Source organism: Aptenodytes patagonicus, chromosome 2 (assembly GCF_965638725.1).
Source record: "Aptenodytes patagonicus chromosome 2, bAptPat1.pri.cur, whole genome shotgun sequence".
NCBI classification, from domain to species: domain Eukaryota; kingdom Metazoa; phylum Chordata; class Aves; order Sphenisciformes; family Spheniscidae; genus Aptenodytes; species Aptenodytes patagonicus.
The window spans coordinates 57778485-57794100 of record NC_134950.1 but is presented as its reverse complement, the minus strand read 5'-3'; the positions used below and the strand labels follow the sequence as shown (position 1 = coordinate 57794100).

Genomic DNA, 15616 nt, shown 5'->3' with positions numbered 1-15616 from the left:
GTGTCCAGTTAGATGCAAGTAACCAGCTGCTGGCAAAAGCCAGGCTTGTGTCCCGATTCATGTCGGCGCTCTAGTCCCAGTGACTTGTTTATATGGTGCTTCTTGCTCCTTCGGGTTTCTGAATGGCTGATTTGACAAAATCTGTTCCAGGCTTGCGTTGAAAAGGACTACAAAAACAGGTAAGAAATGTAGTTGTCCCCTCTCCCGTCATCCCCCCCTTCTCTGAAGTAATGCTCCGTGGTGGAAACACTTAGATTTTCAAGAGGAAAGCGGATGGGCCACTTCAAACCGCCACAAAAGTTTTGTTAAGTCCAGAACGCTAGAATTAACGTTGCGGGCCTGTTCTTTCTTCATTTCAGTGAAGGTAAGCAAGCCCGGTATTTTGTCCAAAGGGTCTGATGTGCTGCACTCAGCACATACAAGCTGTACGTTCCTGGAAGAAGTCTTACTTTAAGTGAATTCAAATGTGTTTAAAATACTTTGATTTGGATAAATGGGTTATGCAAGACACGTATGGACTTCATGAAGGCGGCCTGCTGTGCAGGCATTGTCGGTGCCGTGGGAGGCAGTCGCCTGGGCGCTGCAGCTCACAAAATTTCATTGTGAGGCACTTCGGATTGATAAGGCAGCTTATAAAGTGATCTGAACAACATGCTCGGATTACTGCGTTGTAATTACTTTCCACTTTATTTGAAATGAGCTTTGGCTTTTTCAGCTAATTATTTGCAACTGCTGTGTGCAGTCTTTGAGATCACTGCTGCTAGTGTGGCTTTTTCACCACAGGCACTGCAAGCGCTGGTGCTGGGGTGATGCTGCTGCTGCTGGGCTTGGGGCAGCCAAACCCCTTCGTGGAGGTTATTGGGGCAGGAGGAGGGGCCACCTGGCCCTGGGCCCCACCTGCCTCTGGGCAGGGCAGAGGCAGAGGTGAGGGGCTGAGGCATGGCCTCCCCCGGTGCTCTTGCAAGGGGTTGGTTTTACCCAGGGCTCAGAGGCTGTGGCGGCCTCAGCCCCCTACCTGCCCTGGGACTTCCCTGGGGCTGTCAGGCTTCAGTGCCATCAGGTGTGATTTGGCAGGTGTTGACTCCTGCTTAGGATTTTAACCACAGGCTTCACAGGAGTTTTATCGATAACTGTGTTTATCACTGGACATATCATTTGAAAGAAACATCTTTCTTTCAGGCGTTTTGAAACTAAATTTCTGGTTACAGTTGCTGTATTACTGCAGGAGCAGCCGTTCCACCTCCATTTAAGACTTCAATGGCAACACGCTTCCAGTGCGCTGTAAGGTTGCAGGAGAAAGAACGGCATTCATGTGTTTGTTGGAAGTAATGATGTGAATAAATAGGATGGGTTTTACCTTCGCAACTGAAATCTCTAGCAGTAATAGAGAAGCAAAGTCTTAAAATCTTTAGTTTGATCAAATTAAACTTGATCTTCAGCTAAGTTAGGGAAGCTTTCTCGGATATTCAGTTGCAGACAATGTTCTTTCAGAGGAGAGCTATTAAGACAGCCCAAATTAATTTGTCATATAAACTTCTCAACTGCAGGTAGCTACTCAGGAAGAATAACTGTCATTTGCATTATGAAGTAGATAAATTAGAAACTACTTTCAAATGGCTGTTGAATTTATTTGCTTGATAAATACAATCCTAACAAAATAAAAGTTAACCAATAGTAAGAGATTTGTCTGAAGAACATTAGAAAAATCCATGACAATTCAATAGGAATTAGTGTGAATTAAACAAACCAAAAAAAGTTTAAATATTGCCAGCAAATATAAAATGTATGTAACGAAGGCAAGGGAGAATGCTTTAGTTTACATGTGTCATCTGACCACATTTTCTGTGTTTATAAACTTTTTTTCCAAATTTTAAAAAAATACTATGCTGTTTTCTATAACATATCAAAGCATTATTTGTACAAAATCAAATCATGGCCAATGATCACAACAGTGCAATAGATAAAGAATACAACCACATCCAACAGGTGCTGAAAATAAATACCCAGATTAAAAAATAAGATAGCCTATATGCACTCTGTGGAGTTTGCTGTCTATATATGAATAGAGGGATGAGTCTCACGAGCGTATCTGAAACATTAAATGGCCCTTAAATGCCAGTGTGGCTGGAGGCTTTCGACAGGGGGAAGCAGTAAAACAGCCAAACCAAAAGCAAGTCCCAGGTGGTGGTGGTGGTTTTTTAACCAACAACAACAAAAAAAAGAGGCTGTTGCTGAACCCCCAGTGCCTCCCGTTGGCATCCTTCTTCAGGCTTATTTGGAAAGCACAAGCGACTTGCCTTTCTGCAGAGGGAAATGCTATATTGCTTGGTCGGGCAGGTCTGTCTTAAGCGAGCGACATAACCCATCCCCATCCCCGCCTAAAGCATCCGTCAGTGGCTTTCTCCGAGGGACCAAAACATTTAAAATGGATGAAGAAAAAGCTCTTGGCTATATGGCAGCAGTGTGAACACAGCCTGTCTTAAACAGGTACGATGACGGTGGTTTATAAATGAGTAAATGGGTTACCTACATCGCTAAAAGACATGAACAGCTCTCGATGAGTACTTCCATCATACAGGGACATAAATAACATCTCTCGAGTTTTTACATTTATTCAGTACATCTCAGAACAAAAATGAAGCTTAAGGGCATGGTAGGTCAACACGATACCCCGCAGTCTCCCGACTTTTCAGCCAACCCAGAATAAATTTAAAGCTCCCTTGTATATAATCTGCATCAGAAAGGTATCAAAGGCACAAGCAAGAAGTGACTAGGTTAATAAGCAGAAGTAACGGTGAATGAGGATGAATAGATTCACAAGGCAAATAATTAGTAAGTGTGGGTGGGTTTTTGTTTATTTACTGAAAATGAGATCTTCCAATTCTGCTCCGACGAATGTAAATAATGATTTTGGTTTAAAGTAAAACTGTTACTGAATTATTTTAAGTCACCTGAAGGAAACCAGTCTTGAAATAATCTGATACTAACTGGAAAACTCTTCTGGCCTCTCCAAACTCAGCTGAGTCTGACGAGTAGAAGCCACAAGTATTAGAGACAAAAGTCTCCAGGGCTTAAAAGAAAAGGTTCTTTACAGAATGTACACAGCCAGCAATAATTTGTGCAGTTTGACTCAAATTACAGTAATTTGCACAGTTCGGTTGATTTTATGCATAGCCAAGGAGCCGGATCAAATTGGAGTTTCTTTCCTGTCTTTACTTGGCGATGGCTTGACTTGCTGCTCCTTGCTTGCTTTTGGCTGCTCTTTGGCTGCTTTTGTCTCCAGGACACTGTCTCTTTGCTGCTGAGAAACACCCCCCCGTTTTTCTGGCTCCTCTTCTTCCTGCACCTGCTGCTCTGATTTCGCTCGCTGCAGCAGGCGAAGCTGTACTCGCAGTTCTATGATGGCCTCTCGCTCCTCATGAATCGCTTGGTTCAGGTGATTGTTCTTTATCTTTTAAGTAAGGAAAACAAATGTCAGGGCTCGTTCTGACAAAGAATCGCTGTAGCCAGGGGGGCCATTTAGCATTGCGCAATGAAGCTTTCCCGCTAACCCAGACAGCAACGTGGACTTGCACGCAACAGTGACTTAAAAACAGAGCCCGTGGGTTTCATGCCTAGGCGGAACAGATGCAAAAGCACCGGTTTGCACATACGCAAACGACTCTGCACAGACTAAATCAAGTAACCGCTAAGGAGAAGAGTACCAATCAATACTGACTCAAATCTTACCTCCAGTTCCTCATTCTGCCTCTGCAAATCTTCCAGGATGACCTGCAGTTCCTCCTCATCTTCACTCTCGCTTTCACTCTCGGAAGAATACTCCTCGGTTTCACTTCGGCCATGCTGCTGGCGACTGAAAGAGCAATGACAAACTCGGATTTAAACACTTCTTCAAGTTTGCCAGAACTGCAGCAGCATGAAAGAGTTAACTTATGTCCACTGAATAATCTGCAACAGTTGTAAAAACAAAATCAGAATTTCCTTTCAAAGCTTAATTTAATAAACCAGTGATTTCCTAGGGGGATTTCTTTAGTGCACAGGGTCTAGTTTCCTGTGCATCATAATTCCATCATTATACTAACAGAAAATATCCCGAAAGGTCCAAAGTTGCTGAGATTTCAAGAAAAAGAGGCTTTCAAATGTGATGTTCACAGGGTAAGCCTTTAAGTGTCATTTAGAGTGCTGTTTTGGAAGAGCATATATGTACTTTTAATCAAAGAGTGCTCTCCTGGCAGGAGATCTGATGTAGGCAGTTTCCCTTTTACCTTTGTATTTCGGCTATTTCTGCTCGAAGGCGATCTATTTCTTCCTTCTCCGAGGCAATCTGTCTCCGCAGAAACTGCTCCATGGCCAGCAGTTCTTCTTGTTCTGTTAAAATCTCGTTCTCCTGCAATGATCAATTAGTTGACTTAAAGCCTTGCCTTTATGTTCTACAGGAACGTACGGTAAGCGTGCCCTGGAAAGTGGTGAGATGATGCTGTTCTCCGAAATACTTTCGGTAGAAGTGGTTAGCATGCCTCCTTTGAACTCTGATTCGTCAAGACCTCAAAGCAAATGTAAGTTCAAAACCAACAATGTCTGTTCTGAATCCTCAAGGCGATGGCTGTACTGAATAGTTCTGGAGATGACGCGCCAAGTCCTGGCACGTTTGGCTGCTTAGTTCCTTAAACCACAGCGGAAAGCTCTGGATAACCAGTAAAATAACTAGAAAAACTGAATTCTAAAATACATCTTTGAAGATGAATATAAGGAGGAAAGTACAGTGGAGAGAAGATCAAAGCTACCGAGGGAAGCAAAGGCAGGCAAAAAAGCCAAAATAGCTGCCTTCCTTCCTTTGATCAGCAGGAAAGTAGTTAACGGTATTAAAACTGGTTAGATTTGGAAGTGCTTTCTAAGTACTTTAACAACAAAGGCTACTTTTTTGTTGTTGTTGTTGCAGTGTCTCTTTTCCGCTGTTAACAAGAGTCTACTCAGCTTTGGGTTCACTCCTGCAGTCAGCACTCCTTCCCTACTTTATTTACCACTAAAACAAAGCTTTGTATTTTAATCGACAGAGAGACCCCTTTAAGCTTCCAATGTCTCATTGCATCAGAAGGAACAAAAGAGCCTTTAATATTTCTGGAAGACATGGAACAGGAAAATACCAGCAGACAAACAGGCAAGTGGCTGCCATCTACCTGTGCAAGCAGAATATTTATAACTTCTTCATTCTCATTCATTTCTTCTTTGGAGACATCCTCCTTTGAAAGGCTAGCGATTTCTTGTGCAATCTTTGTTTCACACTCCTGCCAGACAAAGAGAACAACTTTTAAAAGGACAGCTTCCCCACTCACTCTACTTACTGTAAAAAATAATTTTTTTGAACGTATTGTTTTCCAAATTTAGAATCACCATCTCAGTTGTCTTGAAAGTTTTCAGCAAGGTCTCTCCCTTCTCTGGGACATATGACAGTTTAAAAAAAAATGCTTCTTAAGTTTGTTAACCTTGAGTCTTCCAGTAATTCCTCTTGGTACTCCAGGACACACTGTTTTTTAAGCATATAATGAATACACGCTCTGTCAACCACTAAGTTTTTAATCATACTCTTTTTTTTTTTTTGTAAACAGCTGTGAAGGAGTGTGGAGATCTTGCTGTCTCTGGGGAGAGCCAGCTAACCAGCAAATGCAATTGCTCCTCGGCCATGTAAAGTTAAGATGAAAAAATGTGCAGTAAAAAGATTGAAATGTGGTTTGACCTAACTGGGTGCCTTTGCATTGTCACAAGTTAGGGAATGCTTAGATATTTTGTTCCAAGTTGTATGAACAGCAAGAATAAAGGTATCTGCTCCACCCAGAGAACACCATCCTGGGAACAAGCGTAACAGACTAAACTTATACTTCAAAAAAGGAGTGGTCAAACGACCCTTTTCCTACTGAACCCACAGCAGCGTTCAAAGCACTGTTAAATACATACACCCCGTCCCCCGTCCATCTGTGTCTCTCTATATACGTATCTGTGTCTCTCTATATACATATCTTGGAAATACACGGAAGAGCAAAACTCAACCATTTCCAGTTGACGCAGCTATATGAACTCAATTGCCCAGCTTTCCCTAAAAATGCATTTCTAGTCTCATACTTTCAGAGCTCTCTAACTGGAGTTACTTAAAATAATACCAGAAATTATGCAAAGCTGATTCTAGAAAGTATCTATCTATCTTTTATGTTTCTCTTTAGGGTTTGCAAGCTAAAATGAATGAAAACTTGAATGCACAGACAGGAACTCATAATAAAATTCCTCAGTGGCCCCCATCCTTTCTCAATCTGAATTATAACCCAGAGAATACTGACCCTCTACACCTGTGTCAGCCTCTAAACCCCGCCCAATCCGTGGTTGTAGACCCGCCTCACATTTATGGTATTTTTAACTATAAGATTAAACAATAAGGCTGAATGATGCTCCTCGAGAAACAGATAAATAGTGAAAAAACAACAGTCATGAAACTTTAGGAAGCATTGCCATAGTTAAAAATACCCCATGTAAGTTTCATCCATGTTTTAGATGTTTGGCCAACAAATAGAAAAGTTACCCACCTGTCTCTTGGCTTCTCTTAGTTTCCTCTTAAGAGCTGTTAAAATTCTTTGCACCTCCCAGAGTCTCTCTTCTTTGGATAAGTCTTTTATCCCTGCCTGCAAGTCTCTGTGTAAACAGTTCAGTAGGAACTCCTAGAAATATTGCCAAAGAAATGAGTGTCTTTCTTTAATATATCATAGCAGGGCAGACTGGAAAGACAAATCTTTTTGGCTTCATGGCAACAGGCTTGGACTTCTGGTTTTCAAAGCTTGACATGTCGACTACCAACAAGGGTTACCATACATTCAGCACGTGACCTAGCACTAGTTAAAGCGTGCGGTTTCTTTAATACCGCTCTTCAGCATGTTCTCCCAACCTTCCTCCCACCATGAAAGTATTGAACTCCTGAGCAAAGCAGTCCACAAAAGACACGGCTATAGTCATCGCAAGACCGTAGAAACTTTCCACGCGTGAAATGGGCAAGAATATCACCCATCTCCTTCCAGTGGTCTCCAGCGACAGGACAATTGTGATACAATTAAAGAGTATGTTGCAAGCTTATGAGAATTTACTACTGAATGTATAAGAGCCAGGGCAAAGATAAAGGGAAAAACACGAAAGCAATTGCCAACCTGTCGCCTGATTTCTTCTTTGATGCTTTCTTGTGTTTCTGGAAGTGCTGGCATTGTTGCCATATTTGACCAGCGAAGAGGTTTTGTCACCTGCTTTAAGGTCACATTCCCAAAGAACTCTTGAACATGTGTAAAAAATACATACAGGACACGGTTGCTGATCTGCAAAGAGAGGACAGGCAAAATATTGGTTAAGATGATTTATTCACATAATCTTTATCTGTGAAGCATAGTATCTTTCTCCAGAAACAGAACAGCCTTTAGTATGCCTTTCTGTGAGTCATAGTCGTGTTAGTTTGTCCCAAGAGATTAAAACCTGGATTAAAAATGATACTTTAAACGACCCAGTGCTGGCCTCAAGGAATCACTTCACTATCTCTCTTACCTGTGTATCTATCTAAGGCATTTTCATGCTAAACTCAGAATTTTCACACGCCTTAACCTACCACAATTATTTCCACCACTGGTAGATACAGCAATGTATTAAATCTTTCTTCTTACTCATGTAAAGGTAGGTAGTGACAGCAATAGGTAAGAGGGAACACCAACCGTACTGCGCTATGGCTGGTTGCTGGCTACCTTCTCTCTCCTCCCCAACCTGTAAGTATCTATCTTCTACAACTTTTTTCTCAGATGATTTAGTATAGCAGAAAAAGTAGTTTGAAAGGACCTGCTACTGTATTCCTTGTTTTAACATGAGACAGAAGCAAGTATTTATTTTGATGCTGTTCTGTCACTACCTGCATTTTAATTGCTAAAATCTACTTAACAGCAAAACATGATTGGGCCTGCATTGTTTTACATTAATTGTTACTTCTTTTGTTAGCTAGAAAGTGTCTGGCACAGCAAAATAGCCAGAGTAATACCCAGCCCTTTTGCTACTGGGCCTCCACCTAGGCTCTTAATTATAAAGCCAAGCTTTTCTGAAGTGTGGGTTTTCTTCTGGAAGACCCACACCCAATAATGCCATGTTTCCATTACGCACAGGATTAATTCTGAGCTGTATTTAAATTAAATACTTCCAAGATGTTTATTAAGGAATTAATCAATCCAGAAACCACAACATCTTACTGGAAAACTAAGTCAGTTGTTTTCCCCAGCAATTTGACTGCAGACACCAAAGCCATTATACCAAAGTCATTACTGCACCAGGAACATCTATTTGCAGGACAGGGTTTGTTGGTTTGATACTAAAATTAAGCAACAATATAGTCTTCACTAAATTATCATTGAGTCACAGGCCCACAGAAATTGTGTATCTGCATGAATTATTGGACAAATTCAACATTAAATTACTTCTGTTCACAACAGAATTAAAACCCTGCAGCAGTCTTTGTAATACTCTCATAATAACCCAAATATCAGACCCATGGTATGCAAGCTCACACTCAGGAAGTCTTGGTCCCCCTTTCCCAGCATTTTAGGTTCCCGTGGTATAAAGAGAAGTTGCACTTTAGCTTAACTGTATCAGACAATACCTGATTCCCGCCTGCAAGGGAATTCCTACAAAGAAGTCTCTCTCTTGGGCTGAAGTTCTGCTCTAACGCTTGCTGTGTGGCGCACGTACCTGGACAGTAGGGCTGAGCACTATAGAAATATTCTGGATGTTCATTTTTGTTTCCAGTTCCTTTGCAATAACATGGTCCATATGCACAATCAGCCAAGAAATTAGGAGATGGTTACACTCCGGCAACTCTTTCAGCAACCTCTGGCACTCCTGGACTTTCTCAGCTTCTGTGCTCTTTCCACAAGCATCTTCAAAGCGGGGCATTAGCTCTTTGGTAAGCAAATTTTCTGGCAGTTCTCGTAGGTACTGTTTCAGCAAGCTGGCTACTGTATTGGGCTCGTATTCTTCCAAGTTGGGAGATTCTTCTCGATCGTAGGCTGCTTTTAGCTCATCAACTTTTGATTTTATTCCTTAAAATATTTAGATCAAGAATTAAGAGAAATCTTCCACTGTAAGCGTATAATAGTTATACTTAAACTTTTTTTTTTTTGAGATGCATTTATTTCACCTCTCCTTACAATTTAAGCTAACTGAGGGATACCCACATGTAACAAAGTTAAAATCATGACTCAAAATTATGTGATCACTGATCACTGCTTCTAAAAGCACTGACTACTACTATGAAGCAAAAACACAGAACTGCTGAAGCCCTGAATCAGAACTGGCGCCAGCATTCCCTCGCATCACGGAACATCAAATAGGGTGAGGAAGGGTAGGGGAACATAAGATCAATTGTGTATTTGCATTCAACGTCTTTCAGGCTGTTCAATTATACAGCCCTAAGCCAAGCAGCAAATATGTTATCAACTCAAATATTGTGCAACAAGTTCTACCTATAACAGCTTTCTTCTGTCAAAACAAAACCCACACTTTTTAGTTTCCAGATTTCCAGCTGGCCCTCCTCAGCAGAAGAATCTCACAGAGGATTCTTGATTTGAGGCACTGCATGAATAAAAGTGTGTTCGCATAATTATTCAACCCAGCCAAGATTTTCTGTAAGGTGTTTTTATAACTCGGTGACATTCCAATCTTCCCAAACTCAGGGAAATTCCATTCTTAAAGCTCAAACACCCACGTGAGTTACACTGACTTAATGCACTGCCATGGCTTGCCTCATACACAACGAGCAAAACGGTGTGCGCTCAGCCCATGGTAAATGCCAGGTAAGGTATATTCAGTTTCATGTCCAAGCAAGTTAGTCATCACAACGGCTGGCAGGTTGTTAAGCCACTGCAATTGTCTCTCTGAGCTCTCAATTTAAACAATCTTACACACACAAGAGGGTGCTATTGCACTGGAGAACACCTAGAAAGTACAAACATCAAAAATGATTTACAGAAAACACACCACCACCTGTGAAAATTCCCAACACATTGTGTCTTGGAAAAGCACGCAACCAGAATGTTCCAATAGGCAAGACGAAGAAACTGCTTGAGCTGCTGCGGTATTTATGCATGCCTACCAAATTCCATGCAGATCGACAGCATGAAGACAGCTTGATGAAGCCTTTAAAATCGTTTGATCGCTATTTTACAGTGCTAGGCAACTTGTTTCAAATGCTTTTCCTCAAATTCCTTTTCTCACTTGTTCTTGCTCCCTTGAACAGACCCACAGAAGTACTTACACGAGTTGTACTGCAGATGCAGTTCACAAATAAAGGGACTGTTTTGTTTAACATGACTAAAACTGATGTTTCATTTACGTAAGCTGGTGTTATGCAACTACCATGGTTAATTAGCCTGCTGTTGCTACACTTAAATAGTGAAACTTGTATTTTCTGCTTATTAGCATATTTGCTCAAAGAAAAGAAGTTTTTAAGAAAAAAGAAATCATACAATGGGAGTAACTGGAAAAAGCAGCTTACTGGGAAGCTTAAGTAATAAAATGGATATCTCTCATCTTTGCTTTTGCAATCAACTAGCATTGTATTTCTAATGCAGAAGTAAAAAAATACAAGCTGGCCATACTAACACATTTTCTTCATCGTTACCACCCTATCTCAAAAAGCCAAAACAAGTTTATTTTTACTGCCATTAAGCAGTACCAGCACATTAGCAACTTTTCTGGTACTTCAGACCTATGGATTTGCTTAACTTCAGCTACCTGATTATCTTTTGGATAATTAAAATCAATGCAGCTATAAACAGAGTCTCTAGGTGTTGAAAATGGTAAAATAATAAGAAAATTGCAAGTAAAGACCTTAGGAACCTGCATGTCAGTGTGCCCAGAGTACCTGAAACTCTGTAGATGCCTTCACATTTCATGCCATACTTCTCTACGTAATCTATACATTCACGGAAAACTGCTGGCAGGCGGATGCCATCGTACATCATGGTCCTGTCTACCGCATCAGACAAAGGAATGCCAAACACGGGTCTATGACTTGGAACATCCACTTGAGGTATCTCTGTCTCCTGAATTGGCTTTTTCTTTTTCTTCTTTTCTTTCCACTGTTTTACAACATCTGCTGCAGTTAAGTCTTTTGACTTCTTCTCTTTGTGTTTGTCTTCCTTATGTTTGTCTTCCTTGTGTTTTTCATCTTTGGGTTTTTCTTTTATTTTAAAATCCTTTTCCTTTTTTTTGGAAAAGCTGGGTTTCTTGAAGACATGTATTCCCTTGGACCGCTTCAACTTTGAAGGACTTTCAGCTTCATCACCGGAACTGTCCTCTTGAAATGCAGCATAACCTTCCGCTATTAGGCAAAGGAGGAGAAGGCAAGAGAACAGCTGTAAGTCTGTTTAGTTTCTAGACAGCATATTATAACAGGGAGAGAACAAGAAATAATATGTAAGGAGGAGAGAGAAGAAGCAACATGAACTAAAAAATAGCGTCTGCCTGACTCTTCAGAAGGTTTTCTTTAGTTGTTACACAATTAAGTGGACAAGGATTAAATCAAGGTTGCATAAGCACATCAAAGATAAGCCACACAGTTCCTGAATGATCTAAACAATTAATACTTTATATACTTACTCATGATGGCAATGTCCATCTTATGGGCTAGTTTCCCATCTAATAGTCAAGGAAACGCAAAATAAAAACAACTGTCTGGCAACTTCTCTATGTTCCTGTAATCAACAGTATAAGAGTCGCTGTTAAGGATCATCTACTACATACACGTAAGTCTAACAAACTTCTATTAAGAACAAACTAAACTGCAGCCACTTAACTCCCCAATCCCTTTCCAGAATATTATGAATTTTAAGATAACTATGAAGTTGTTAAAGTTTCAGCCTCAAATAAAATCCCCCAAAAAGTAAAAAAAAAAAAAAAAAAAAGAGCGCCCAAGCACACTTAACTTCTCCACTAGACGAATAAAACAATTCCAGTAACACTAGCACAATACCTGTCAGTGAAGTTGCGTATTTGCCTTAAAAAGCATATGCGAGAGCTTCAAACAACAAGTCCATGGGCAGAGTACACTGTTTCAGGAGCAAAACACCCAAGTGCCGTCTAAAACACACACCAGTGCTTTTACTAACTACGCCTCTGCAGCTAGCCCTGCCTATCCTTCAGGCAAGAACAAGGAAATCTTTAAAGGTGGATTAAAAAAACCAGAAAAAAAAACCCCAACAAAAACCCAACCCACAACCAAACCCAACAACATACAAACCAACACAACTTCCAAGTCAATTAATTGTGATTTTACATACACAGTACCCCATATAAGAAAAGTAAGCCTGAAACCTGGTCAACAAAGACGACATTTTACATGCCATTTGCACCAGCCAGGTGCCCCAAGGCAGTGGGCAGCGAGCTCTTGCTTCAACGTGAAGCCCCCATTATACAGATCCTTTGAGGCTCTTCCACTACCTACACAGGCAGTGCCTCTGCCCGAGTGAGGAAGCACACCAACAGCCAAGCGCTCTTCCTGCGTGAATAGCTTTGGGTGGTGGAAAATTACCCCCTTAGATTATAAGGGAGAGCATCACGGATAAGATTATCGGCTGTAATTTTTACAGGTGAAAGGCCTTGTGCAAAAGAACCAGGGGACATTCAGTCTTTTATTCTTCCAATTCTAACCTGTATTAAGCTGCAGAGTTTCTCAGCGTTATTTCAGCACATCCAAGGAGCTGTCTGTATTTTGAAGCCTCCTTGGCTGCTCTGTGGAAGGTATCTTTTAATAGTCAAATAAATATAAGAAATGTATTAAAGCATGGAACTGCCATAAAATAATTACAATTGTTTGACCAGCTTACCCTTCCCATCCTGGACTCCTCCCTAGGACTACCAAACATGCACTTTCATAGAAGATGGAGAAAGACCATAGCACTGTTCCTTTCCAAGTGAATTTTAATATAAAAATGCAAACGTTAACTGGCGGACAACCGGCAACCAGGTCTCATCCTCCCAGTTTACTGGCTATACCATCATTCACTTTTTTTGTAAACTAAAGCCAGAAATGGGTAAGGAAACCTGCAGTGCATAAACTAAGGATTCAAATCTCACTCTGATACAGAAAGACCTGCTGATGCACCAGCTACGGGACAAAGGAGGAGCACACATCACCACTGTGTTTTGTGAGAGTGAGATGGGGCGGCACGGGGTTCACAGATGTAATTTCCAAACAGAAAGCCAGATCTTCGCCAGAGCGAGCCCACAACAATCTGCCCTCCATCTTTCCTGCTAAGTAGCTGTAACAGCTCCCAGTCAAACAGCGTAGGGTTCCCACACACACGCTAGGAATAGCGTCAGCATGTCCTCCGGGTCAGCATAGGGGACCCAGGCTTGGAGGTCGATGTCACCAACAGAGCACCCGCCTTTCCATGTCTCAACACTCCATGTTGCAACACAAACCTTGGTGCTTTTCTAGATCTGTGGTAATGTAACACCAGCAATAGCACATTACTGAAACTGGTATTTCTTGACTTCATAAGAAGACATGAAGGAGCAAGTTAAATACAAAACCAGCCTATTTTAATTTGTCTCAGTAATGTAAGTCAACAAAGTTTAGACATATATACTAATTACAGATTCACAGAGAATCTCCCACCCATACCAAGAGGGGCTTTGTACATCTTTCAGAGTAGCCCAGTTTTCTTTACCATACTTCTGGTAACAAAATGACTGCATCCCTTTCACCACTGATACAATATATTGAAATATAAACAACCTAAATTTATACAGAAGAAAAATTACCAAAAGCACTTGACAAATCAGGTAATTTTAAATGTAGAAAGAAGTATTACCTACTGTTAGTAAACTGATATTTCTGTTCACTGTTTCCTCAAGACTTCTACTACTAACAGTCTGCATTTTCCCATCACTCTAATGTATGTCAATGACATTTTCCTGCACCTATATGAGACCAATACTAATTTAATAAATACTCCAATTCTACTGGCATAACGATTGGACTATCTGCCAGTTCCTTGCTCAGGCTTCGTTAGACCTTCCACAAGCATGCCTTCGCTGCAGTTATTTTAAATGTGATGCTGCAAGTATAGCCCTTATCTTACTGAAAATTATGAAAACCTCTTTTAAAAATAATTAAAAAAAATTCCAGTGTTACTTTGGAAAAATCTAACTTACAGGCTTAAAAGCTTCGTCGTGCAGCAAGGCCATTGTTTCTATCAGTCTGCATACTTGGGAATACTTCTCCTGCACTCTGACAATGAAGCCATAAATTCATGCTAGAGTATTTATTGTTAATACAGAGGGTTGCATTATGTAGAACTGCCAGTTATCAAACCTACCACAAGATACATTTTGTGCATCAGGTCTCTGATAAGTTTTTAAGTCATTTATACCTCTACATCTGATTTTGGCTCCCTGGGGAAATTTGCATGCATCTGTAATTAATTCACTGAAAGAAAACATGTATCGCTTTTACATATGGAAGAATTAGTAGGTCAAATATGACTATACAGACCGATGTGCAATGCTAGCATTAGTTACCTAGTTTCGATTTGTCAGAGGGATTGCCATCAACTTGTATACCATTTCTAAATAAAACGGTAAGACACACATGGATGCATAATGAGCTTGGGTAGATGGCTTCTATTTCCTCTCCTCACCCACAAGATGCAGTTATTATTAATAGAAACTTCAAACTTACAGACACCACCAACACTTACTACCCAACTCTCAATTAGATGTTTGCTTTTAATATACATTCCACTCACTGATGTAGCACAGCACTCCCAAACAACTACTGCATTCAGATTACCGCGCAGCACTACGCAAGGAGAGCAAATGAAGTTGAAATATGAGATTTGCCTTACTTTATTTTGATTTAAAATAATTACTGGCATTGAAAGGCAGACTTTTAAACTGTTTGCAAATGGTACTTTGCTAAATAAATACACAGTGGTATATATAGATATACATAGTAATTTGTCAGTAGAATAGGATCTAGCAACACAGAAAGATAAACCTTGATATGAAGAGCCTCTAATGTTTATCACGGGTAGAGAATTCTAGAAACTTCTTATTCTGTAGATCTGGAAATTGTATTCAGAGCTTCTCCGCACACCAGATCAGTAAAAATAGTGTTTTGTTTGCAATAGCAGCTACTTGGTTATTTTGTAGGATGACAATGGCCTCCTTACAATTTCTAACAGACCTCCCCCTATAGACATGTAGTATCCACCGCTACTGTAGAACCCACCTCCATTAGCACTCTGCACAGAAATGAAGGATCACAAGCACAGAGACAACTTATCATGTCACTGCTCTACCTGGAACAGCTGGTAATACTATTAGGGCTTTTGCATGGTTGCTGGATGTCCACATTCCTGAGCAGAAATTATTTTGGACAAAAATCCCTTAAGATGACAGAAGAAAGAATAGGCTGGTATCTTCCACCTGGTGGTATCTAGCAGAGAGTTGCAGATCGCTAGAACCTCAACTCAGCAACTCAGAGAAAGAAGATAAAGGCTAACACCCAATTATTGTGATTGTTCGGAGCAGGTCCCCAAGTTAACAG

At 40.6% G+C, this 15616-nt stretch overlaps 1 protein-coding gene across 5 annotated transcripts in view; it reads right to left on the bottom strand.

Moving 5' to 3' along the window:
• Positions 1-1607: 1607 nt before the first annotated feature.
• The window catches only part of RALBP1 (ralA binding protein 1), a 36365-nt gene continuing 22356 nt past the window's right edge, over positions 1608-15616 (bottom strand). For 2 of the 5 annotated variants that reach the window (XM_076329966.1, XM_076329968.1), the window contains exons 3-10: positions 10925-11383; positions 8752-9101; positions 7185-7346; positions 6573-6704; positions 5178-5285; positions 4266-4387; positions 3730-3853; positions 1608-3451 (exon numbers count right to left, since the gene is read on the bottom strand). In XM_076329966.1, coding sequence (XP_076186081.1) covers positions 3188-3451; positions 3730-3853; positions 4266-4387; positions 5178-5285; positions 6573-6704; positions 7185-7346; positions 8752-9101; positions 10925-11383 — 1721 coding nt within the window. In that variant the 3' untranslated portion in view covers positions 1608-3187. Of the gene's footprint in view, positions 3452-3729; positions 3854-4265; positions 4388-5177; positions 5286-6572; positions 6705-7184; positions 7347-8751; positions 9102-10924; positions 11384-11661; positions 11757-11987; positions 12005-12034; positions 12162-15616 lie in introns of those variants that run through there. The other 3 variants (XM_076329970.1, XM_076329971.1, XM_076329969.1) reach the window with 3 other exon arrangements.